Source organism: Pelophylax lessonae (genome assembly GCF_965119305.1).
Source record: "Pelophylax lessonae genome assembly, chromosome: 1".
Lineage (NCBI taxonomy): Eukaryota > Metazoa > Chordata > Amphibia > Anura > Ranidae > Pelophylax > Pelophylax lessonae.
This window is the reverse complement of record NC_138768.1, coordinates 455,676,907-455,704,518: the sequence shown is the minus strand read 5'-3', so window position 1 is coordinate 455,704,518 and position 27,612 is coordinate 455,676,907. Positions and strand designations below refer to the sequence as shown.

Below are 27,612 nucleotides of genomic sequence, written 5' to 3'. Positions count from 1 at the left end.
CTTTCCCTGTTAAAGTGCATCCTACGAGGGCGCTTAGTGCCTCCTGGGCCTTCCATCATTCTATCATCAGGTGTCAGTGGTTCAGGTGTGCAAAGCGGCTACGTGGTCGTCTACACACATTCACAAAATTTTATAAGGCGAATTTACTTGCATTTTCGGATGCGGCGTTTGGCAGCAAAGTTTTGCAGGCTGTGGTTGTAGAGGTTTCTGCTTCTTGAGGGTGAAAAGTTTTCCTGGTGGTGAGCTCAAGTTCCTAGTTTAGCTCCTGTTACCTGGTTGGCTATGTTAGGAATTCTGTGTTTGCTGTGTTTTTTCCCACCCCTCATGTTGATGCTGCTTTGGGACATCCCACTGGTCTGAAGAATTGAAGCTGTGTCTGTCAGTGAACGAAAGGGAAAACTGGACTTTTGTCTTACAGTAAAATCCTTTTCTCTGAGGTTTTTTTTTTTTTTTTTTTTAAACTTCCTTTTCTCTGAGGTTTACTGACACACAGCACCCACCCCTCTGTTGGGGTTGAGTTATTTGTTGTTCTGACACTGCTTGGTATAAACTGGAGTCCTACAGCAGGAAGTGATGGTACATTCTCTGGAACTGCCCCAGGGGTGTAACCAAAAAGGTTTCCACCTACTCCTGAAGAGACAGCATAAAGCTCACTGGTCTGAAGAATTGAAGCTGTGTCTGTCAGAGAAAAGGATTTTACAGTAAGACAAAATTCCATTTTTTTCCTTTTTTCTTTCTTTTTCTATCTAGTGTAGATGTGAGATCTGAGGTCGTTTTTTTTTTTTTTTTTTTTTTTTTCTTATTACAAGAGATATTTACATTCCTTGTAATGGGAATAAAAGTGATCAAAAAGAAATCTTTTAAAGGGACAGTGTAAAAATAAAAGGTAAAATAAAAAAAAATTTAAAGCGCCCTTTCCCTCCGAGCTTGCGTGCAGAAGTGTTCAAATCACACACGTGAGGTATCTCCGCGATCGTTAGAGCGAGAGCAATAATTCTAGCCCTAGACCTCCTCTGTACCTGTAGAAATGTGTAAAGCGTTGCCTATGGAAGTTTTTAAGTACCCATGTTTGTCGCCATTCCACGAGCGTGCGCAATTTTGAAGCATGACATGTTGGGTATCCTATTTACTCGGTGTAACATTATCTTTCACATTATAGAAAGAAATTGGGCTAACTATACTGTTACGTTTTTTTTAAAATGCAGTGAAATGTATTTTTTCCCCAAAAAATTACGTTTTAAAGACCACTACGCAAATACCGCTTGGCAAAAAAATATTGCAAGGACCGCTATTTTATTCTCCAGAGTCTCTGCTAAAAAACCGGGGGTTCTAAGTCCCTTTCTAGCAAAAAATACAAATTTTAACTTTTAAACAAGAAGTGTCAAAAATAGGCCTGGTCCTTAAGTGGTTAAAATATGACAGTCGGATGGAAATTGGTAGCATTTAAAATATATATAAAGTTTTGGGCAGTATTCTCAGTCTTGAATACGTTTATTCTCCCCAACCATGAGTGGGCGGCTCGATATTTTTCTAATGTCTGCTTTTATCTCGTTTAACATAGGGAATGCAATTGGCATAATATAGATTTTCTATTAGTCGGGTTAGATTTATCCCAAGATATTTTAATTTTGACTTTACCCAGGTAAATGGGAATTTCTCTGTATTTTTTTTTTTTTTATTTACCTGATGTTCAAGATTTCTGACTTTATTGGGTTTATCTTGAAATTTCTTTAACTCCCTATCGGAAGTCGATCTTGCCACTACTGCTAACAGCGGCCAAGAGCTGTATTCCTCTCCTATGGAAGCAATCCCGTCCTCCTACTGTGGCAATGTGGTTGCGCAAAGTAGCGTTTATTAATGAGATGGAGGACTTGCTGGCGGCCGAGCGGGCCACTAGAGATGGGTTCCTCAAGCGATGGTTCTACTGGCATGAGTTCAGTTAGACCGCAGAATACCAAGACCTTGTCGCATAGCTGACTCGCTCACACTGGGTGGCCTTCTCTCCTCATCAACCCCCTCCCACCCCCCCCCTGTCCCTTCTACCCCCCTTCTTCGTTTTTTTGTTTTGTTTGTCCTGTCCTTCCCCCCCCCCCCTCTCTTCCCTTTTCTTCCTACGTGGCACTTCCTGATCTTTGATCTATCCTTCCTTTACCTGTTCTCTCTGAAAATTCCTCCCGTTCCCGTAAGGTATACATGACACTAATGCCCTTTTTGTGGTTTATCGGATTGGCGACCCCGTGGGATGCCCTCCTCACTCCTGTATGCCGGCCATGTGACAGATGCCGGTAGGGGTGTGGTTCTCTCTGGGAGCCTGCCATCCTGAGACATACTCTGATGCACTGTGTATTATCATTTCTCGCATACGGCTATGTTTACATGATTTACGCCTCCTCTTACGCTGTTTTCTTGATGTTCGGCTGTATTTCAATTCACTGCCTTTGTTGATTTGTATACCTTTCTCTCCTCAAACATTGAATTTGAAAAAAACATTTGGGAGGGTTATTCTGGGATTAGTGATATAAAACAGAACATCATCTGCATATGCTGAAACTATGTTCCTTCTGTCTGTCCTTCACTCCCCTTATGTCTGTTGTTCCTTATAGTCCCTAAAAGTGGTTCTAATGACAGGACGAACAGCAGGGGCGAGAGAGGGCAACCCTGTCTCGTCCCGTTGTGCATTTCAAACTGAGGTGATAAGTTATCATTCATTTTTGCCAATGCTGTTGGATTTCTATACAATGCTTTAATCCATTGGATCATACTTGGACCGATACCCAGGTCCTTTATTGTTTCAACTCCAAAAGAAATATGCGATGCCTAGCACCTTTCTACTGCACTCATAAGCAAGGCTCCCAGACCACTCCTATCACGGGACTCACACTTGCCATCCCCAATGGCTAGGCCTTTCTGACCTCTAAGACCAGGGTGGTCAATGAAGTACTGCAAGCAAAGGGTGCACCGGCCTAGCGCATTATCCTCAGTAAGGCTTTATTGATACAAAATAAAAATGGCTACTCCCAACAAGAGATGTAAACCAGCATATCAGATTCAAACATCCGAGTCCATTGTTGGAGTCCACGGTCTTTGATGGAATAACGGCGGACGCGTTTCGAGGCCTCGCTTCTTCCTCAGAGCCGTCGTGTCGTGCGTTCCAAGCCGGTGACGTCAGTTCCGCCCATCGCAACTTCCGCCTCCTTTCAATTGCGGACTATGTGTATAGCGGAACAGAAGACCGAGCAGAGTGGCATACTAGAAAGCAGATCCTCTAGGTCCACTATGCCTCCATTGTCCATAATGGCTATCCCTACCACAACATACTAGCTGGGGGGGCGGGGAAATTCCTTTAGCGCCCCACTAAATTGTAATCCTTTGATTAAAAAAACATGACATTAAAAATCCCAAGCAAATACATATGTATATAATATGCATTACTTATAAGCTCCCCTTTTATTACATGTATACTTTTACAAGGAAAGCACACTTTCCCATAAAAGACTACATTCATTTTGTTAAATACAATGTAAAATGAAGAATTTAAAAATCGCATCACTTCTTCTAAAACTGCATTATTACACTCCTCCAAAGAAGCAGCTCATATATTAATAAAACTGTCCAAATATGGGGTCTGACTGACTTTGGAGAGATCGAACTAAAATAAACTCAACTAAGCTGAATGATTGGCTTTCATGCAAGCCAAACGGAAGGAAATAGTATTATCCATATAGAATATTAATATCGGAGAGAATTGTATTGTTAATGGTGATAATGAACAATGAATACGAGAAACATATATATATAAAAGAAAATAATCATAGTTGGGAACCTATGTGGATATACAAATTAATATCTACAACGTATGTGGATATACAGAGTAATTAATATCTACAACCAGAGGATACTACCCCTGTTGCATGCAGATATGGTGTTGAAAGAACAGAGATTAAGGAGCGCGGACACATCCCAACCCTATATGATCCCATGGATCTCGAGGTCCTCATTTAAGCCTCCTGGAGCCAAAGAACCCAGGGTGAAAATCCAGTATGATTCCCTCCTACACAACTTCTGGAATCTTGCTCCGTTATTGAGGTCCCTACTTATCATTTCTATCCCGAAGCCCTTCAAACCCATTGGATCCCCGTTATGGTATTATTCAAAGTGGCGAGGTACCGAATAGCTATTGCGTTCCCTCGCTCCCTCCTTGATTTTCCTACTGAGTATACTGCATTTGTGCTCCCAAAACCTTACTCTCAAAGGGCGTATGGTTCGTCCTACATATAACAAACCACCTTTATTGTTTCAACCATGAACTCCCAGTCCACCCTGTCAAAAGCTTTCTTGGCATCTATTGATAACAGGAAGGCTGGGGTATTAAGATCTCTAGCTTTGTGTAGTAGCAGTAATGTTCTAATCCCCTTATCTTTCCCCTCTCTTCCTGGGATGAATCCTGTCTATTCTGCATAGATCCACTCTGCCATTAAGTCTTTTAATCGGGTTGCTAATACATTTGCGTATAATTTTTATATCTGCATTTGCATCTTTCCTATCCTTAGGTAGTACTGTTATATAAGACTGCAATGACTCTATTCTCCTCTTCCCCTTTTCCCCTATCTCCTTCATATACGTGCAAAGTTTTGGGGCTAATATTTCCTTAAACCTCCTATAATATCTGGTGGTAGACCCATCCAGTCCAGGGCTTTTCCCAGAAGACCAGGCCTTTTCTGACACTTGTTTACATGTAAAAGTCAGTATTTTTTTAATTTTTATTATTATTATACAGGATTTTTATAGCGTCAGCAGTTTACACAGCACTTTACGACACAATGGAAGACCATACAATACATTTCACTACAATAGGAATCGTAGAGCCCTGCTCGTTAGTGCTTACAATCTAAGGAGGGTCAAGAACTTGTCGGGCATGATATAGAAAATAAATGTACATTTGTTAGTTGGGGGTCCAGATAGGCCTCTTTTTATAGAGATGAGTTTTCAGGGATCATCTGTAAGTGGACAGAGTAGGAGATAGTCGGATCGATTGGGGTAGGCTGTTCCAAATGATAGGCAAGAGTCTGGAGAAGTCCTAGAGGTGAGCTTTGGATGTGGTAACAAGGGAGCTAGAGAGCAGGAGGTCTTGGGAGGAACAAAGAACGATTCGGTTAGTATTTGGAGACTAGGTTAGTGATGTAGCTGGGGGCAAAGTTGTAAATAGGTTTAAAAGTTCAATCTTGAATTTAATTAGTTGGATAAGCGGAAGTCAGTGGAGGGAGGCAGAGAGGTAGTAGCAGACACTGAGCAATTTGTAAAGTGGATGAGTCTGGCAGCAGCATTCATGATGGACTGAAGAGGGATAAGCCTATGTAAAGGCAAGCCAATATGGAGGGAGTTGCACTAGTCAAGGTAGGAGATGTATATTAAAAAAGAATAGCGTGCAAATGCAAAAGAAATTACTACCAAATCTGAAGAGAGTCCATAAATAAAAATGGGGGTTTGGTCCCACCATATGGCCATATCGTGCTCAAGCCCACTACTGCGTCAAAGTACCCCATTATCAGTGGGCCCTACACTATCCATGAAAAAGAGATGAATCCAGCCTTTCTAACCCTTGGAGATAATACTCCTTGCTGGGAAAGATGTGCAAATGCACTACAGGGGACTCCTCCTATATCCACTTGATATGGATTGTCTCCATATTTAATAGTCATTTCTTTTGCATGGTTGCGCTATTCTTTTTTAATATACATGTTGCTTGGTCCATAGTTGCACCGGCTTTAGATATACATGTTCATGGTTTGCTCCCCCAATTTTTTGCTTGTTTATTATGTATTCGGTCTGACCAGACTTATGAGGTTGAGCATCCCATCCCCCACACACACCTGTACTCTATTGGTGTCCTCTATCAAGTAGATATAGGAGGAGTCCCCTGCAGTGCATTAGCACATCTTCCCAGCAAGGAGTGTTATCTTCAAGGGTAAGAGAGGCTGGATTCACCCCTTTTTATGGATAGTGTAGGACCCACTGATAATGGGGTACTTTGACGCAGTGGTGGGCTTGAGCACGATATGGCCATATGGTGGGACTAAACCCCCATTTTTATTTATGGATTGTCTCCATATTTAATAGTCATTTCTTTTGCATGGTTGCGCTATTCTTTTTTAATATACATGTTGCTTGGTCCATAGCTGCACCGGCTTTAGATATACATGTTCATGGTTTGCTCCCCCAATTTTTTGCTTGTTTATTAAGGTAGGAGATGACCAGGGAGTGAATTAGCTTTGTGGTATAATTGGTTAGGAAGGGGCGTATCTTGGAGATGTTGTTAAGGTTGAGGTGGAAAACTGTGGACAGTGAATAGATGAGGGGTCGAAAGGATAGTTCATAGTCCATTATTACACCTAGAACCTTAGTGTGCTGGGACCGTTTGATAGTTAAGCCATTGATTTTGACAGAGAAGTCAGGGGAAGAGGCACGTGGGGGGGGGATATTATGAGCTTGGATGGATTGAGATTGAGGAAGTGGCGTGTCACCCAGGGCTGATATGTCTGTTAGTAAATTAGTGATGTTTGAGGAGACTGATGGAGTGAGCTGAGGGGTAGAGAGATAAATTTGGGGTGTCATGAGCGCAGAAATGGTATTTCAAGCATTGGGAGGCAATGAACTGAATTATGGAGGAGAGTTGTAGATTAAGAATAGAAGTCGTCCAAGAATAGAACCTTGGGAAACCCCGACAGAGAAAGGAAGAGGAGAAGAGGGAATATAATTGTAAGTGACACTGAAGGTGCGGTGGAATAGGTAGGATGAAAACCAGCCAAGAGTACAGTCACAGAGACCAAAGGAGCGGAGTTTTTTTGAGGAGGGGGTGGTCCACTGTATCAAAGGCAGCAGAGATCCAGGAGGAGTAGTACAGAATAATGTTCATTGGTTTTAGCCATTTGTAGATCATAAGGGCAGTTTTCGTGGAACGTTGATGGCAAAATCCGGATTGAAGGGGATCTAGTTTGTTGTCAGTCAGATGGTCGCTCAGTCAGTTGTAGACCAGACATTCAAGGAGCTTGGACAAAAAGGGGAGTATGGAAATAGGGCATAGGTTACTGAGATTGGTAGAGTCCAGTGAGGGTGCCTTTCAAGGATGGGGTTACTAGTGCATGTTTTAGAGAGCTGGGGAAGATTCCAGTAGAGAGGGAGAGATTGAAGATGTAAGTTAGAGAGTGTAGAATGGAGCCACAGGGTGAATGTTGCAGCTTGTCTAGGGAGGATGACGGAGCTGCTGTAAACTGAAGTGGCTAGGCTGGGGCAGGACAGGGGGTGAGATTTTGTCATAGAGGTGGTCAGTAGCGGAGTAGATGGCAGGAGGGTTGAGGTGGCGAAGCTTTCTACGAGTAACTGTTAAGCGGTTGAAGGGAGAGAGCAAAACTAATAAGATGGAGATCAGAGAGTGGGAGAAGATTGTTGGAGAGGTTGCACAGAGTCCATAGATAGGAGAATACAAGGTCAAGAGTGTTGCCATTAGTGAGTAGGGGGCCTGTATCCATTTCTTCAGGTTAAAAGAGGAGGTTAAACTGAAGTTTAGAAGCAACAGAAGTATTCGCTTTAACAGGGATGTCAGTCACCTGAGATTGATGGAGAAAATTACTTAGAACCCCCAAACAATTTTTATTGTCAGATGGTATTTTTCGCCCGAGGTTTTTCAAACACTTTTTTGAATGTTAACGTGCAAAAACGCAATGTAATAGCCGATTGTTTGGTAAATATAAAAGATTGTGTTATATCAAGAAAAATACCAAACATGTCACACTTCAAAATTGTGCATGCCCGTGCAACAGTGACAAACTACGTAAATTTTGTTATCCATAGGCTATGCTTTAAAAGCCTTTACAGGTTATCACTTTAGATTTAAACAGGAGGTCTAGTGCTAGAATTACTGTCCTCAATGTGTGGTGCAATTGCTGTTGGCACTTGTGCGGGACCGACGCTATTGTTCAACTTTGTACGGGGCTACTTTTTTTTTTTTTTTTTTTTTTTTTTTTTTACACGGTCTCTTTTAAAAAAGAAATGTGATCACTTTTATTATGACAAGGAATATAAATATCCCCTGTGATGGCAATAGTCAGCGACAGGTACTCTTTACCAAGAGATCTGGAGTCTGTTACACCCCAGATCTCTCCTCTGCCCTTAAAAGCTTCAGATCATACCAAGATTAGTATGAGCTGATGCTTTTGTCAAACTACTAAGGCCCCTTTCATATGGGCTGTCTGATCAGGTCCGCTTTTTAGTTTTTTTAGGCGGATCAGATCAGACCCTCCATTCACCCCTATGGAGCGTCAGGTGTCAGCGGTGACATGTCTATTGGCACCCACCGCTATCCGATCCAGTCTGCAATATGCAGAGAGGTGGTGTTCCTATTTTCCATCTGTCTGGCGGATCCAATATGATCGGGTGAAAACGAACAGGCGGTCCATTTTGACCTGATTTCCCTATAGCTCTGTAGCTCTGCACAGTGATTGGAGACAGACCTGTCATCCGCCTGCCCAGCGGGGATCATTGGAGCTGCAGTCTGCCCCCCCCCCCTTTTTTCTACTTCTGGCAAGGCAGAGGCTATTATCAGTCTGGTTGTCCTCTCCCGGCTGCCTGCCCACCCAACTGTCATCCTATCAGCAGGGCAGGGGATGGGAGGAGCGCTCCATTCAGATTTGCAGCTCCCTCTGCCCTGCTGATAGGATGACATTGTCGCACAGCAGGAGGTGATCAGGGACTGCGGTTCGGTGATTGGGTACCCCTCATTTGATAGTATTGCGACTACTGGCCGATAAATTTCCAATCAGCTCAGTCGATTTTTAGATCAACTTTTTTATAAATCTGGGTGCTGCTCATAGAGACTACCCATGTTGTTTTTTTTTTTTTTTGTGCGGTTGAGCTGGAAGCAGCCATAATTTAAGCTATCTATGGCTAGCTGTAAAGTGGTTATAAAGCTCAAGCATTTTTTTTTTACCTTAATGCATTCTCCCCTGCTCTGAAGCGAGCCCGCACAAGTGCCCCCATAGGAAGCTGCTTCTGGACCCAAGAAGAGGCGGTTCGGGGCTGTACTGTGTAATTCCATTGCACGGAGCAAATAAGTATAAACCTGTTTTAAAGAGAGAAAAAAAATCCTTGTTCAAACCTGTGCAATTTTACACTCGTTGGGTTACAATTTTTTTCAGCAGAGTCCATTCACACCTTTGCATCTCTCTTCCGTGCCTCTTTGAAAAAATTACAGGTGCTTTTTTTTTGTACCTTCTTTGCTCCATAGACTTCGATGGGAGGGCATGAAAAATGCATTAAAAAGCACAAAAATGCAGACGCACAAGTGGGAACTTGCCATAAAAGTATTTATTGCAATGTACTTTAGACAGAATGATTACCGAATTCTGTGGTAACCTGAGCAATTCTTGCATGACTGTTTCACTTCTAATAATGTTGCAGATATTGCAGTCTGGTTGCAACAGATATCCTCTCTATATTTGTTGCTGGAATCGGTTGAATATTTTCTGGTATCGCGTCTAAAAGGATAAGTTCACCTTTCTTAACATGTTACATGTTACACCCATATTCAGGGTGCAAATCCCAGATCTCCACTGTGACACCAGACCGGGGATCTTCTCCCCGTGTCTGCTGCCACAATTCAAAAAAGATGTGGCCATGCGGGGCTCCGCCCACCCAGCCGTGTCACTCATTCTGTCCTCTGAATGGGAAAACTACTAGGTCTGGCAGCCTGCAAAAAAAGTGCATTTATTATTTTTTGTTAAGAGATGAACTTTAAGAATTTCCTTTCACACTGCTTGCCTCTTCCCACCCTCTAGCGTGCTTTAGAGTAAATTTAGACATCTTTAGTGTCTTGTTTAACTGCTGTCTTTTGAACATGTTGGCTTAGGCCTCTTTCACACTTGTGCGACTTGTCCTGCGGCTTGGGACTGCAAAGTTGCATGACAAGTCATACTCCATGATTTCAAATGAGTGCCATTCATATCTGCAACTTCAAGTCGCAACATCTTTAAAGTAGTCCCTGCACTACTTTGGTCTGACTTGGATGCTTTCTGAGGTCCAGAGACCTCAAGATTACACAGGCATTGCTTCAAGTCCAGTCAAAATTGCGGTAAAATCGTGTGACTTTCAGGTCGCACAAGTGTGAAAGGGGCCTTTGTTGTGTAGGTTTTGTGCAGTGTATAGGGTGTGTTTCCTAAATGCTCTGCAAACCTTCTGTACAGTAAGTCAGTTGTGTTCATTGTAGATGTAATTGAGATATGACAATTGATACTGACAAGATGTGGCAAGCACAGCCTCCCTGAACAGTGACAAATGCCATGCGCTCACGGTGTGTGGTGTGTGAACAGTAAAGGACTTTTCCCACTGCCTAATAAACGGTAAGAGACCCCTCCAGGGACTGCAGGGATGCATGTGTAGAAAGGTGTGCGGCTACTCTAAGGCAAGCCAAGGATTATTTGATTTTCTTTCCTTCCATCATGGGTTGAAGGAAAGAAAATTGTTAAATTCCCCAGTCGACACAATGTTTATGGTGGAATCACTTTCGCAGTGCTTTTGTGTTCTGCCTGCAGGCAACCTTACCAGCCGGTGGAACACAATGAATACAATGGATACTGCTAGTGGCTATAGCCACCGGCAGACTCGCATGTAAAAGATCTGACAGGCTGGTTGTGTCCAAGTTGATTCAAGTCAACTTTGGTACAACCAACCTGCCCATAATTGGATCAAATCTTGGCTGGTTCCTATTGAACCGGCTGAGATTTGATCCATCTATGGCCAGCCTAAAACTACTGTAGGGCTGAGTTGCTCTGCATTTTGAAACCTGATGCAGCTTTGGGTTGAGAATTAGTTGCACAGTAACCCATAGTAACCAAGTTGTTTACTTGAGTCTAATTGATCAGAGAATTCATTTTGAAAGGACTAAAGTGGGGTACACACTATAAGGAAATTTTGCCGAAAATTTTCGTCTGAGGAAAGATCGTACGATTTTCGGCTAGTGTGTACACAACTTTCAGCAGCTGTTTCCAACTTTCTCAACAAAAAAAAAAACGGGACAAACTCCAAAATTTTCATCGCCCATCCTCCGCACTACCAATTTTCATTTAATGTGTATGCAATACGTCCGCAAAAAAACGGATACGAAAGACCACGCATGATCGGAAGTTGCTGACGACCCGGAAGTTTATTAATAAACAACACAAATGGATAATTCATATCTATATTCGTTGCACTAATATGAATTGAGCTCTCACTCTCTCTCTCGATCTCTATCCACACATACAGAGCACAGGGGATATACTCGTGTGGCCTCGGGGTCACACGTATAAGTACTTGCACCACACTCTGCGATCAAATGTCCCAAGGAAAAAAAAGAAATCTGAGGAGAAATTTTGTGTAACATTATGCACTGTCAAATAAAAATGGTTATGACCGCTGAGCGAGAGCAAGAAAAATCTGGCGATATTTTGTCAGATTTTCGCTCAGTGTGTACGAGCCTTAAGTGAATTCAGTGTGAAATTTGCTAGTGCCATCAGATGTGAGCACAGAGCAGGGATCTGTAGTAAATGCCTTTCCTGGTTGCCTGACATTTAGTTCTAAAATAAACCCTTTGTCCCTGGTGCACCTGGACATTAATTGTAACTATATTCTAATGCAGTCATTGAAGAAGGCAAGAAGTGATTATTTGTTCTTTGTCTCATACTAAAATTATTAGATTCTATGACCAACACAATTGAGCTCTTTGTATTGGCTATGCCTTAAATTTTTGTATTTTGCTCTTATTTTACAGTGAAGGCCACAATGCCAATATGGGTGGTGCTGTTGTCTCGAATAATAATGAAGGAAAAGCAGACCACAAAGGTGAGTGTGGAGTAGCAATCACATTTAGTCTTACCTTTTGGATAGCCTTCACAATGTTTCTTCTTTTCAGTAAATTATTAAGTTTTCATATACAGTAAGAGAAACGGGAAACACCAGATAACAAGAAAGCATATAAGAATTGTAGACATTCAGAACACTTGGATGTACCATATGTTTTAATTATAATAGGATTAATTACCAATAATAATAATGTCACAAAAAATTGTCAGGGTGGCGACTGTATTAAAGGATAAGTTCACCTTTCCAAAAAAATTAAATGCACATTTTTTTTGCATATTCAAAAAATATACATTTTATTATTATTTTTTATTTTTTTTGGACCCCATTGTACCTATGATCAGCAGATTGTGGGTGTAATGCCACTGTCCTGCAGACTGTAGCTCCGGTAGGGGCAGGCAGTTACACTCTGACAGGAAGGCTTGATGAACTACCTAGACCACTCAACAGCACCCTGGTAGTTCATTGAGTACTACAAGCCAACAGTCGCAAAGGCTGCCTGTAGTTGTAATGCATTCATTCACAGAACACGGTGAATGAATGCTGTGTCCGTTTTCTTTAGATTGTGACAGAAAGTTAGGAGGGGGGAAAGATCCTCCACACTCTGTCAAAATGGGGGGGCGGTATATACGTTACAAGTTGCAACTTGAATATGGGTGTAACATGTTACCAAAGGTGAACTTATCATTTAACATGTGTCTCCTAAATTATAGAGGAAAAAAAAGTTAAACTAAGAAGGAAAGGGATGTTGGTATCTCAAGAGCACACTCGTAACGTGCATGTAGGTCAACTTACAAGTGAAGTCTCCATGATGTTTCTTGAAAATTATTTTTTTTATCCACTTAGGTGTACTTATCTTTGATTCCAATTATTGGAGGAGTTCTGCTGGCAACTGTCACTGAAATCTCCTTTGACATGTGGGGCCTAATCAGCGCTCTTGCTGCCACTTTGTGTTTCTCGCTGCAAAACATCTTCTCCAAAAAGGTAAGTGTGTAAGTGTCCAACAACTCTACCAGCAGGTTTTAGTTTGGGGGGGGAATGAGCCTGAAATAACTGTAAAAATGGTAGTTACCTGGATTCAGCCCTTTTTACATCTTTGACTGGCCTCTCTGCCTGTAAGGCTTGGTTCACTCTACTGCGGGTGCGCACTCATTCCTGCACATTACGTGTACTGCAGCCAATTGCTTTAATTATAAAGCCTTGTTCAATATTTAAAGGCTAGCAAATGGGGAAAAAAGTAATACCTACAAAACCTCACTTGGTTTTGCAAAACTGTAGGAGTCAAAAATTCTCTTTCCATCGACGGACACAGCGCTCCATAAATCATAACTAGTGGGTTATATTGCCTCCTCCAGGAGTAGAACTAGGCAGAACAAAAAACACCTGACTACGCCCATGGGCCGTCCTCAGCTGTTATATAACCCCCTCTCTGCTCTAGGTAATCAGTTTTAAACTGTCTAGTCAGGAGTAAAGACCTAGGCTCCTGGCTGGGATCTCTGGTCCTAGCAATTTTCTCCTTCCTTACAGCTTTTTTGTTTTTTCTCGCGAGAGATCTACAATCAACTGCCGGGGCTGGGCGAAGGGCTGGATCATCACCCCAGCTCAGCCAGCACCCCAGCCCAGTCAGTGAGTGCGTGCAGACCGCAGCTACGTGCTAGGTCGGCTGCGACCTAGCCTCATGGACAGAGGCTGGCCCGCTAGTTAAACGTCTCACAGGGTCGCATAGGACCGGGCTTTGGTCTGAGTCGCAGCGGTCCCTTGGCCGACAGCTCCCCTACTTCAGTGGCGAGGAGTTCTGTCTGGAGCATTACCCACACCATGAAAGGGTAAGTACGGTCCCCACTCTCCCCTTTTGGTGGTTTTCTTTGGGGTGGATGCGGGAAACATCCAGGGATAGTCAGACCTGCCTGCAGGTTCCCTCTTCCCATCCTTAAATCCCTCACTAAACTGTGTTTTCCCCCCCACTCCCATTCCCCCGTATCTGGACCTAGAGTCTGGTAGGGGTCCCAGGGCAGAGAATGCAGCAGAGACCCCTGGGGTCTCCCCCCCGCTATCCCCACTTTGTAAGGGTCCTGGGATAGTGTGTCCCGCCCTGGTAGTCTGGAGGGGTCCCATTGTAGAAGACCCCTAGGTTCATGCCCTACTGTTTGCAGTGTGGGTATAGTGCAGGGGGGTCCCAGTGCAGAGACCGGTGCAGAGTCTCCCCTAAAATGTGTGTCCTACCTTCAGGGTGTAGGAAAGATCCTGGCAGCATGCTTTAGTGTTTGTAGCTGATGGTGGCCATTTTCCCTTAGTCTGGCTGGTCTTCGGTTGGCGGCCATGTTTCTATAGTCAGATGTCACAGCGGCCATTTTCCCTTAGTCTGGGAGATGCTGGAGATAACTGAAGCCTCGTGGGGCTGCCAAAGCTCCTCCTCTTCCTCAATGTCCTCTTCCTGTGCCCGGGACATGTAAACAGAGAATAGCGTCCATAATAATGCTTGGTTCAAATTCTCTGCACTCCTCCGGTCGGTAGGGTGAATCTTTGGGGGTGTCATCTGTTATTTCTCTCTCTGCTGATGGGTACCCTGGTCAAAAAAAAACAGATTTCCAGTCACAACTTACCAACCAGCCAGCGACCAACCGAATTGAACGGTCTTAACAGTATGCGTTTAAAAACAGGGGTTTGGTTGCGCACATTTGCAAATGCATGCGTAAGCTGCAGGCCCCGGCTAGGCACCCTGTAATCTGCAGTCCCTAACTCTACAATTTAAAGAGTCTCTACAATGAGAGCACATGCATCTAATGGGATAGATGGAGGACAGGTGACTAGAGGGAGCCCACCCCTCCTTAAAGGCACAGGGTCACACTGAACACCCAGCACATCGCACAATGGCGGCATCGGTGTCAGTGCATTGCCTGGCTCAATATGGATATCAACGATAATGCAAAAAGTGGTCACCGCCTCCACCTATAACTGGTCTTAACATAACAAGGCTCAGGGTGATGGGTACCCTGAGCCTTGAGGGGGATCCTTCAGTGGTGCCAAAAGATAATTTTTGTACTGCAAGGTCTTCCTTTCATTATGAGCCTCAGGGTCACATCTCCCCCCACTGACCCCCTCATGTAGGTGGCAGGTCCCTCTGAACCCCAGCTTTCCATGGTTGCACTGACGGCGGTCCTGCAGTCCTTAGTGTTCCGGGTGGAAGTGGCCTGTGGCAAAGGCCCAGGAGGAAGCGTCCCCTGCTCAGGCTGTCTTATCAAATTCTGAGCCTGATGCCGCCGTGGACGCAGCCCGTCCAGGTGGATTTAATATCACACCCTCTGATCCATCCGATATTGAGGATGATTCCTCCATGGTCAGCAGCTAATGGAAAAACAGCTGGTAGACACATTTATCACTGCAGTTCGTGAGACTTTTTTTTTTGAGAAAAATTGAGGATGCGGCTGATGTAGCCACGAACGTGGCTGTGTCATTTTGGAGTATGATGCGACTTGTTCGTACCAAAGGGGTTTCCTTATGTGCCTTATTTTGACAGGTTTTCCTGTAAGGAATGGGAACAACCAAAATTACCCTTTGTCGTCCCCAAACGTTTTGCTGTATATTACCCTTTTGAGGAGTCACTTTTAAAAAGTGGACTAGTCCACCAGTGGTGGACCCACCTTTTTCCAGGTGGAATAAAGCAACCATGATCCCAGTAGAGGAATCCACATCCTTTAAAGCAGAGTTCTGCCTCCTCCTCCACCCCCTCATACTGTAGCTGCTGATGTGTTTTAATATTAGGACACTTAACCTGTCCTGGAGTCCAGCGGTGTCTGCACCGCAGTCGATGTTTCCATCGGTTGTCGGGTGCTGCCGCCGCCATTGCCAGTAAGGGAACCCGGCAGTGAAGCCTTGCGGCTTCATGGGCGGGTCCCTACTGCGCATGCGCGAAGCGCACCGTGCATTCCTATTGTGGGGGGGGAGTAGGATGGGGCCGAACTTCCGAGGGGCAGCGCCCTATCCCGGAAGTGGTTAAACAGAGGTACCCGTCCCCCTGAAAGGTGCTAAATGTGGCATCGGGGGGGGGGGGGGGGGGGATGGGGCCGAACTTCCGAGGGGCAGCGCCGTATCCCGGAAGTGGTTAAACAGAGGTACCCGTCCCCCTGAAAGGTGCAATATGTGGCATCGGGGGGGGGAGCAAAAGAGCAGAAGTTCCACTATCGGGTGGAACTCCGCTTTAAGGACCTGGCTGACAAGAAAGCGGAGGCTGTGGCACGCAGCATGTTTACTATAGCTGGTTTGGCATTGTAGCCAGTCTTTGCCTCAGTCCTGGTGTCTCAGACCCGAACTGAATGGACCAAGCTTTTGCGCCAGGGCCTGGGGAGGTGAGCAGGTCCCCGCTGCTTATGTTGATTTAGGGGACCAGTTGGTCCTTGGGCTGTAGTTTTTGTGATGCAGCTTTTGATACAGCTCCTGTGCTTTCCAAACTTTCTGTTTCAGCTATGGTGATTAGGCGCATGCTGTGGTCCGCAGACCAAGCCTCTAAAGCCTCACGATCAGATTATTGGACAAATTTTCTCTCGTTTTTTGTTGCATGCGAGTCTCGTATGGAAAGTTAAGAGGTTACTTTCATACGAAAATTCTCGTACGACAGAATTCAACTTCAGAAGTGATGTCATGTGTTGGATTGTTTTGTATGTATTCTTTAGTTTCCGAGTATGCCTAGTCTTGCTCTTATGATTTTTTTCGGAGGAAAACTGTAATAATTAAATGAAAATCGGATGTTGTGTTCACGTATGATAAAAATGTAATAGCCTGCACATCCAGTTTTTGCTCTACGAAAATTCGGCTGTCGAAAGCACTATACTAACGATCCGAAAATCGGCAGATCGTTTGTCGGACGAAATTTAACTTCCGATTTTTTTTTATCGTATGATCTGCCTTTTCAAGACGATCGCTTGTTTGGAGCTATCCTGGATGACCTCAATAAGGGTATCACAGGGGGGGGGAGAGTACCTTCCTGCCACAGTCAAGGAAAGGTAAGGAGCCTTGCCACAGATGGGGGCCCTCCTTCTCAGCCCATAGGAATTTATTTTGTGCTTCTGGGAAGAATGAGGGAAATGGATCTTTAAATCTTCCCTGGGAGGTTCCAAGCAACCTTTGGTCTGGTAAGCCTAGAGCTAGCTTCCCCGGACCAGCAGACAAGACTCCTTCAGCATGAAGGTCTGCCCTCACCCATTATTGGGGTGGGGGGACATCTTTGCTGGTTTCCGGCCCCGTGGGCTTCTTTTGTGAGTGTCAAGGCGATCCGCAAAATGTTTCTTTTGGGGGTACCCAGAAAGGGCGACAAAGCATGTTCTTTTCAGGTTTTGTAGGTCCTGAGTCTCCTTGTGCAGATTTAATTCCTGCAAAGGTTCAGGTGATGTCTGAACTACCTAAGGCCCCTCTATCCCTGTCCAGGGAATTGATTTACCTAGGTCTGATTCTATTTCTGACCATGGTGGTCCTTCCTCTGCACAAACTTCAGGGACCACAGTCCGTGATTCACCGGCTGCTGTCACACAGATAGTTCTTTCCCATTTTACATACAGGTTCTGAGTCTGGTGGCATCCATCTTCAAGACAGTTCTGTTTACACAGTCTTACATGCAGCTCCTTTAGCAGGTTTTTTGCTCCACAGGAGGATACTGAAGTTCGTTACGAGGTCACGGGTCCTCGGATAGACACCGCAGGCCGGTAAGGCCAGTATCCTCCTCGGCTAAGGCTTCTTCTGCAGTTCCTGCGAGAAATCAAGAACGAGCATCTTCCAATCATCCTGCTGGCTGTAAACATCCTGGGGGGCTTCCTCTCAGAGAAGACCAGTTGTCCCAAGGGCTGATCTACCATCCTGCTTTACAGTCGCTGGTTTTAATCGCTTAGCTATTGAAAGCCAGGTATTGAGAGATAGAGGTCTGTCTGGATCAGTGATCCCTACTATGGTGAAGGCGAGGAAGTAGTCTTCCAGCAAGATATACCATCGTACGTGGCAAGGGAACATTTCTTGGTGCGAGTCGATTGGCGCTCATCCTTGATCCTTTTCTGTGGCTTGGATCTTAACCTTTCTTCAACAGGGCGATGATCAGAAGTTGGCCTTGAGTACCATCAAGGGCCAGGTGTCTGTCTTTGCAATCTTCTTTCAACGACCCCTAGCCACGCACTATTTAATTCGTACCTTTTCTTCAGGGGGTTTGACATGTGGCTCCACCTGTACGGTCTCTCTTTCGCCATGGGATTTAAGTTTAGAAACCAGAAACCTCCATTTGAGACTATTCAGGAGATTTAATTGCCTATGTTATTCCAGAAGGTGACATTCTTGGTGGCTGTTACCTCGGCTCGCAGCGTATTGGAATTGGCGGCATTATCCTGTCGCAGTCCCCATTTAGTGGTACATAGGGATAAAGTGGTTCTTCGTCCCCGTCCATCATTCCTGCGAACAGTTTTCTCTGACTTCCATTTGAATGAGGACATTGTGTTGCCTTCCTTGTGTCCCAAGCCGGACACAAAATTCAATAAGGTAGATACTTTGGCATCTGCGGATGCTTCTTTTGGCCGCAAAGTTTTGCAGGCTGCTGTTTAAGGGGGGCTGTTACCTCTTGAGGTGTGTTTTTAAAGTAGAAAAAAAAAAAAAAAACTTTTTTTTTTTTCCCCAGACGTGGCTCCTGTGACCCAGTTAAGGCTCCTGTGTCCTGGTTAAGGACTCTTATATTTAGCCTTGAGTTATTTTCCTTCTGGCACTGCTTTTGGACGTCCCACTAGTTATGATTTATGGAGCGCTGTGTCGTCTATGAAAATGGTATTTTTGTTCTTACCGTAAAATCCATTTCTTATTGCTACAAACTGATTACCTAGAACAGAGAGGGGGGTTATATACCAGCTGAGGACGACCTATGGGCATAGCCAGGTGTTTTTTTGTTCTGCCTAGTCCTACTCCTGAAGAAGGCAATATAACCCACTAGTTATGATTAATGGAGCACTGTGTCCATGGATGAACTCGGAGAAATGGATTTTACAGTAAGTACAAAAATCCCATTTTTTTTTATTCACCAGTACTGTGTATACTGGTTGCAGAAATATTAATATTACCAGTGTGGGATTGTAGAGAAGGGCGTGTCAGGATAAACCTACTTTTCTTGTTATACAGGTGACCAGAGACAATCTTTATTACATACCAAACATTAAATTTGCCTGGTCATGGCTGCAAAGGCTGTCCAGTTCTCCTATCAGTGCAAAAAACTGTATGCAGTTGGGATATACTTTATACAGATCACAATAGTAGTCTTTTTAAATGTAATGATCTCATGCCTTTCTGTGCTTTATCGCCTCCTGCTGCGTAATCCATATTAATTACCTCATCATGCATACTTTTAAGGTAAAATGGCATTAGTAAAAGATGTTTTAACTCAATAGGTCCTTCGTGATTCCCGGATACATCATCTAAGATTACTGAACCTTCTGGGATGTCATGCTGTGTTTTTCATGATACCTACATGGGTGTTACTGGACCTTTCATCCTTCTTAGTGGAGAGTGATCTGGTAAATTGACTTTTTCCTTTTTCTTTATTGATGGCAAATGTTTTTACTTTATGGCAAGTTAGGGATCACACCTATGCATTGCATTAAGGAAGATCATTCATTTATAATGGGCTGCCAGTGCATCCCATCATAGCCAAAACATTCCCAAACTGTTTTCCCCCCTTAACTCAATGCCTGGTGTGCTCCAGCACAGATTCGTTGCCTTACTGTTGGAGTGCCATTTAGAAAGAATGGCACCTCAATGCATTAAGACGTGCTGTGAGCTGAAAGCTATTATGCCTTTTGGGACAATCCGATTGCAGTATTGTTTATTACAGGAGGTGGGGAGAAGACTTAAACAACATTTTTAAATTTTTTGAGGAAAAAATGTTTATTTCCTTAAAAATGCATGGGAGAAAAAACATTTTTGTATTTAGAATGGAAATATGCTGTGAGAATGAAGGAAAAACAATCCTCCCCTGGTTTGTTTTAAACATTGCTAGAATTTTAGCAAACTTATTGCTGCCATTTTGTCTAAAATTCCAGTCCGTTTCTACCTCCTGTAGCCAATTCTTCCTGCTGTAGACACATGGCCAGTCCCAATAATATAACAAAAGGATAGCTGAAAAGGAATAACTAGCAGCCAATCATATGGGCAGCAAATGTTTTTTAAGTGCATACAGAGCCCCCAAGGAAGCCAAGTTTAAACATTTAGAAAATCTTAGCTGGCTGCCATTATAAATAGTTCAAGGTTAGTAACGCAAAGTTTGAAAAGGCCTGTGTGTGTGTATAAATCTTTACGTGTGTGTTAATTAAGTTATTACCAAAGTGAGTTACCCTTTAATTAGAATTTCAGAATTTTTACATTTTATTTCAGATACTTGTATAGCACCGTCAATTTACACAGCGCTTTACATGTATATTGTACATCGGTCCTTTCCCTCAAGGAGCATACAGTCTAAGTCCCCAACTCACATTCATACGTTCAGTACACATACTCGGGGGAATTTAGACAGGAGCCACCTAACCTACCACGGGGCTTGACAAATTTGCTTAGAATCTAGGAGCCAGTTTTTTAAATCCACTGCCCAGCGCCAGGAAATGCATGTCCGGGGAGTCAGGCAATAGGAATTGCCAAGTGATAAAGAAAATTGAGAAAAAATGATGGCACTGCCGAGGCTGAGCTGATGGGCAATGATGAGGTGGCGCTGTTGGGCACTGCTGGGAGGCAGCACTGTTAGGCACCGCTAGACACACTCCCACTCAAGCCCAGCTGTCAACCTGGGAAGATGTCTGAGGTGGACAGGCAGTGAGAGCAAGCCGCGCTCATCAAAGCACCGTCCACCACAGGGTGCCGGTTTGCACATAGGAGCATGTATCCCGCTTCAGCAGGCTGCAAAGCCGTGGCCTCAATTATCGGCCAGCCCAGCGCTAGTCCGCGCACCCGCGGGTGGGCCACATGGGAGGATCCCGACCACTGCTGCAGTGTAACCCAGGCGCCAGGACGCGATTTTCCAGTTGCCGTCCCCTGGTGGGAATTTGAACCGATTACCCTAGTGCTGCTAGGCAGAAGTGTAAACCACATTTACATGATGCATTGCAGTACTACTTTATGATTGAAGGTCTTTTGTTAATCACATCACATGGGAATGTAGTGGTCACAGAGGAGGAGAATCCTGGTGGAGCTGTGCAAAGTAACCAATCGGCTTCTAACATCAGCTAGTTCAATTATGCTTTTGAGAATAAGCCCACGTTCACATTGGTCCCATTTGACATGTCAAATCACATTTCAAATCTAAGCCAATTTCCGGCAATAGCCTTGTGCGACACTGACTTTGCGAGGCAGCACCGATTCCCAAAAGTAGTTTCTCTTACGTCCTCCGACAGTCGCCGCCTCTTCATATTCGTCACATATGGGGTATTAGACTTTGCTCCGAAGGAGTAGCTAGGCAACAGAATATGTTAACAATAAAGCTTTAACATATCCCACCCTCAAGGGGTGGTCCCCTCAGTCAATACCCTCCTACTTCCTGCAACCATATCTCAGTTTTAATGTCTAGCTTGTCAGGAGTGGCTGGCTCTCTCTGTGCTGGGACTTTTTGTCCCAGACTCTTTCTTCTTTTTGATATTTTGTTTGAGTTTTCTCTCTACCTTTACTTAGCTGTTATTTTTGTCAGCATTAGTTAGTTCTTCGGACGAAGAGGATCATGCGGACTGGGTCTCGGGCTGATCCCCCTGGTCGCAGGTCGTGGGTCAGTGGCTTCCCAGTCTGCCATCGAGCGTTCAGCCAGGTAACGCTCCTGGCACAGTGAACGACCCATCCCTGTTTGGTGCAGGGATGATTGGTGAGGTGGCTACCTCACCGGACGCTGTGCGGTTTCTGAACCGCCATTGTGTGCGTCTTGAATTGCGACTCTCCCTGCCTCATGTGCAGCGGCTTGTTCGCCTGTGCGGGTTCCCCACGCCATGTGAGGTAAGTGTATCTATGTGGGGACCTGTCTGTCTGGGGGGGGTCTCAGTCTGGGACTGTGTAACCTGCCTTTAATCACACTGCTTGTCTCCCTATCTCTCGGCTGCATGCTGTGGGCTGCAAGGGGGGGGGGGAGCTGTATGACACGGAGTATGTCAGGCTGGGCAGTGTGAGGAGCTGTGTGCTGTGGGGCATGTTTTTAATGGCATGTTGGGGCATATACAGCGATCTAACATGTATCCATATAATGGGATAATATTGTGTGTGATTTTATGCACTGTGGAGCGGCGATTTCGGCGCCAAACGACGCCATTTTACCGGCGCCCGCTCCGGCCGCATGGTTTACATGCACGGCGGCCATTTTCTTGTAGCCTCCATAGGCTTACATAGAGCGCCCTGGCAGCATCACTTCCTCTCTCCTGGAAGCACCGATCGAGGCAGCAGCAGCAGCGGAGTCTCCTCAGGTTTTATCCTTCTATTCCTGTGTTCCATTGCCTGTATTCAGTCTGTATATTCCCTGTGGGGGTCTCATTGTGCCTGAGTGTGGTGCGGTGGGCTGCGCTTGCCGCGCTTGCTGTAAGGGGGCAGTTAACCCTTGGTTGTCTGGCATACAGGGGCAATGGATTCTCAGGAGGGCAAGTTTCCCACAGTATTGGTGGAAAGCCAGGGGACCGCTGTTTCCCCCCCAGGGGGGGATTTAGCCACTATTGTGGCTGGCCTTGCTGCACAGGTGCAAATGCTGGTGGCTGCTCAATCTACTAAACGGCCCAGAGTTGCTCTGTCCTCTGATTCTGAGGGTGAAGGTGATGGGGCTGTTCTGGCGGGGACCCCCCTATCGGGGTCCCGCTCCTCTCTTGATCTAGTGGGGTCTGAGGTAGAGGCTGAAGTTGAGGGGGTTGATAATTCTCCCCCTGGCTCGCCTGAAGAGCTTGCAATCATGGATGAGTTGATTGCTTCCATTAAGCAGACGCTACGTTTGCAGGACGAGGTGTGTCCCCCAGCTGCCTTGGCGGCTTATGGGACGCAGAGAAAACGCAGGACGCCGCAGGTTTTTCCCTGCAATGCTGATTTTCAGCGCGCTGTTAAGGACCAATGGCGCGATTTGCGCAAGCCTTTTGCGGTACCAAGTAAATTTAAGCTGCGTTATCCTTTCTCGCCTGCCACTGATGAACGGTGGTGTGTGCCTCCGCCAGTGGATCATGCTATTGCGGTTTTGAACAAAGCCACTGCGATCCCTGCAGAGGGATCCCCTGTTTTCCGTGATGCCACGGATAGGAGACTGGAGTCTCTTGCCCGTCCTACTTATTCTGTTACGGGTTCTATGCTTAAGGCTCTGTTTGCTTCTCTCATGGCGGCCCAGGCGATCGCAAGTTGGACGCAGATGCTTAGGCGCGTCCTAGTGGCCGATTCGGCCTCGGCGGCGACCCTGGATATGGTGGATCAGATCCACCAGGGTGTCATGTATCTGTGTGATGCGGACCTGGACCTGATTCCGTTGGCCGCGCGTGTGCACAGCGTGGCGGTGTTGTCTCGCCGCCTGGTTTGGTTGAAATGTTGGTCGGTGGACCAATCTTCACGTAAAACCTTAGCCAATCTGCCTTATGATGGGTCTCGCCTTTTTGGGGAGTCTCTGGATGTGTTGATTAAGGGGATTACCGGGGGTAAGAGCACTCTCTTGCCCCATTTCCCCAAGGCTAAGGGGGCTTCTGGGAAGAAGCATGCTCATTTTCGGCCCCCTCAGGGGTCCTTTCGTGCCTTTCGGCCGCACTACAAGGGCAAACCGTTCAAGGGCCAAGGCTCTCAGAAGAAGCCCTGGTCTGGGAAACAGAAGTCCGGTCAATCCGGACCTGCGGCCCATAACAGTTCGGCCTGAAGGGGCGCCCTCACCCAGTTTTGGGGTGGGGGGACGCTTGCTCGGTTTTCTTCAGCCCTGGTTGGCCCGTGTGAGGGACAGATGGGTTCTGGAAATCGTTCGATCTGGTTACAAGATCGAGTTTCTCTCTCGGCCGGAGAGCAGATTTTTTCCCTCAAATCTTCAACTGTCTCCAGAGCGCCTGCGGGATCTGCACCTGGCGGTGCGGGACCTGAGGGCTCAGGGAGTGGGGGTTCCGGTGCCTCATCGGGACAGATTTCGGGGGTTTTATTCCAATCTGTTCACCGTGCCCAGGAAGGAGGGCAAGGTTCGTCCGATTCTGGACTTGAAAGCTCTGAACCGCTCTGTGCGAGTTCGCAAGTTCCGCATGGAATCCCTGCGCTCGGTGGTGGCTGCCCTGGTTCCGGGGGAATTCATGGCCTCCATCGATTTGAAGGATGCGTACCTTCACATCCCCATATTCGAGGGTCATCAGAAGTACCTTCGATTTGCCATTGCGGAGGATCACTACCAGTTTGTGGCGTTGCCCTTTGGGCTCGCCTCGGCTCCGCGGGTCTTCACCAAGGTGCTTGCACCGGTTCTGGCATTATTGAGAGCCCAGGGCATTTCTGTCCTGGGGTATCTGGACGACATTCTGGTTCGGTCTGCGACCAGACAGGGTCTGGAGAAGGACCTGTCTGTCACAATGCAAACTCTGCAGGAGTTCGGTTGGACGATAAATGTTCCAAAGTCGACACTGAGTCCGTCGGTTCGTCTCCCCTATCTGGGAATGATACTGGACTCGGTGCAGGCGAAGGTCTTCCTGCCGGAAGACAAACTCAGGACTCTTCAGGAGGAAGTCAGGTCCCTCAGGGACGTTCCACACTCGTCTCTGCGGACGGGTATGAGATGTCTGGGATTGATGGTCTCGGCCTTCGAGGCGATTCCTTTCGCGCAGTTTCACACGCGGGGTCTCCAAGCGGAGATCCTGTCCAGGTGGGACGGGCGGCCTCAATCTCTGGATCTTCAGATCTCGTTGAGTCATCGCACCAGGGAAAACCTTCTGTGGTGGCTCCAGTCCCCGTTGGTGTCCGGGGGCAAGTCGTTTCGTCCGATCTCGTGGACGATAATCACCACGGATGCCAGCCTGTCGGGCTGGGGTGGTGTTCTGGGCGTTCTGTCCGCCCAGGGGACCTGGTCGGAGGGGGAGTCTTCCCTTCCGATCAACATTCTGGAATTGCGTGCGATAAGGCTCTGTCTTCATCGCTGGACGGACCGGCTGCAGGGCTGCCCGGTTCGGGTGCAGACGGACAATGCCACGGCGGTGGCCTACATCAACCACCAAGGGGGCACCAGGAGTGCCCGAGCGGCTCGAGAAGTGGCCGACATTCTGTCTTGGGCCGAGACTCATGTCCCGGCGATAACGGCGGTTCACATTCCGGGAGTGGAGAACTGGCAGGCGGACTATCTAAGTCGCCAGACCCTGGATCAGGGGGAATGGTCTCTCCACCCGGCTGTCTTCCAGATGTTGTGCGCGAAGTGGGGTCTTCCAGATGTGGACCTGTTCGCGTCTCGCCTCAACTACAAGGTGAAGAGGTTCGTGGCAAGGACGCGCGACCCTCGGGCAGACGCGTCGGACGCGTTAGTGGCCCCGTGGCATCAGTACAGGCTGATGTACGCGTTTCCACCGATTCAGTTGCTGTCCAGGTTCCTTCGCAGGTTGCACTCGGAACGCAGCACGGTGATTCTTGTGGCACCGGACTGGCCTCGCCGGTCCTGGTACGCAGACCTCGTGAATCTGGCGGTCGACGCTCCTTGGCGTCTGCCTCTTCGAGACGATCTACTGTCTCAAGGACCGATTTACCATCCTGCTTTACAGTCGCTGGCTTTGACGGCCTGGCTGTTGAGACCGAGGTCCTGAAGGAGAAGGGTCTCTCTCCAGAGGTCGTTCATACTTTGATCAACGCGAGGAAGTCTTCCTCGGGGAAGGTTTATTACCGTACTTGGAAGGCCTATTTTGCCTGGTGTGAGTCCAGGGGGTTTTCACCCCGCACGTACTCGGTTTCCCGTGTGCTGTCTTTCCTTCAGACGGGTGTCGATCAGCGTTTGGCGCTGGCTACGATTAAGGGTCAGGTGTCGGCGCTGGCCGTTCTGTTTCAACGTCCCGTGGCTTCCAACTCCTTGGTTGGCACTTTTATTCAGGGTGTGCGGCATCTGGTTCCTCCTAGGAGGGTTCCTTTGCCCCCTTGGGACTTGAATCTAGTTCTATCTGTGTTGCAACGTGCTCCTTTTGAACAGATCAGGGAGATCTCGTTGTCTATGTTGTCCAAAAAGGTCGCCTTTTTGGTGGCGATCACTTCGGCTCGCAGAGTGTCGGAACTGGCGGCTTTGTCCTGCAAGTCTCCGTACCTGGTTGTTCATTTGGATAAGGTGGTCTTGCGACCTAATCCTTCTTTTCTACCGAAACGAGTTTCGGAATTCCATCTTAACGAGGATATTGTTTTGCCTTCGTTGTGCACGAAGCCTAAACATCCGAAGGAGGTGAGATTGCACTCTCTGGATGTTGTTCGGGCGATAAGGGTTTACCTTAAATCGACTGAGTCTTTTCGTAAGACTGACTCCTTGTTTGTTCTTCCAGAGGGTCCTCGGAAGGGCATGGCGGCTTCCGCCTCTACCATTGCCAAATGGATCAGGCAGACCATTGAACAGGCCTATGCCTTGCAGGGGAAGGTTCCCCCTGTGCCTGTGAAGGCGCACTCTACTAGATCACTGAGTACGTCTTGGGCCTGCCGTCATGGGGCTTCTGTAGCCCAGGTGTGTAAGGCGGCGACTTGGTCGACCGTACACACTTTCACAAAATTCTACAAAGTAGATGTTCAGGCATCGGCGGATGCTTCCTTTGGCCGCAAGGTTCTTAGTGCGGCTGTTCCATAGGGTCCCTTGTTGGGGACTCCTGGCTGTTGGGATAGTTTTTTGTATCCCCTGGTTTTTTTGTCTTTTCCTGGGTTGTTGCTCCTGTTGAGCACTTATTTTTGCTGTTGCCCAGCTGGTTTCCTTCCTTTGGTAAGGTTCCTTCCTTTGATGTGGAGACTGCGTTGCCTTTCGGCGCGGATGCGTTTCCCACCCCTCATGTTTGCACTGCTTTGGGACGTCCCCATATGTGACGAATATGAAGAGGCGGCGACTGTCGGACGTAAGAGAAAACGGAATTTTTGTAAAATCTTACCTGTAAAATTCCTTTCTCTGAGTCCTCCGACAGTCGCCGCCCCCGCCCCTCTTTTGGGGTTTGAATGTATACTCTACTGCTATTCCACTAAAACTGAGATATGGTTGCAGGAAGTAGGAGGGTATTGACTGAGGGGACCACCCCTTGAGGGTGGGATATGTTAAAGCTTTATTGTTAACATATTCTGTTGCCTAGCTACTCCTTCGGAGCAAAGTCTAATACCCCATATGTGACGAATATGAAGAGGCGGCGACTGTCGGAGGACTCAGAGAAAGGAATTTTACAGGTAAGATTTTACAAAAATTCAGTTTTTTGTACTACTTTTGGCAATTTGGGGGGGAAGATTTCCTTAGACATCTGTGCAGGAACCCGCACAGATGTCTGTAAAATCGCTCCCGAGCTTGGACTGAAATGCCGACTTGAACTCGCACAATTTCAAAACTCCCTCGGTGTGGACCTGGGCTAAAACCTAAAAGCTGATTGGTTACTAAACTCAGCTGCACCAGTTTTAGTAAATCTCCCCCATTGTCCCAAAATCACATACCTAAAAAAAGGTTTTTGAAGAAAAATCAAGGCTGCTACTTATCACCACCTTCTGAAAATACTAACCACTTGACTACCTCTGCCTTCAGTATTTAATTATGAAAAAAGTCAGAGAAAAATG

The 27,612-nt window shown here is 46.4% G+C and overlaps 1 protein-coding gene across 1 annotated transcript in view; it reads left to right on the top strand.

The window, feature by feature from the left end:
* Positions 1 to 27,612, top strand: part of SLC35E1 (solute carrier family 35 member E1) — a 90,324-nt gene that overhangs the window by 42,024 nt on the left and 20,688 nt on the right. The window contains exons 2-4 of the mRNA XM_082248134.1: positions 11,801 to 11,871; positions 12,736 to 12,873; positions 19,296 to 19,421. Coding sequence (XP_082104260.1) covers positions 11,801 to 11,871; positions 12,736 to 12,873; positions 19,296 to 19,421 — 335 coding nt within the window. The remainder of the gene's footprint in view (positions 1 to 11,800; positions 11,872 to 12,735; positions 12,874 to 19,295; positions 19,422 to 27,612) is intronic.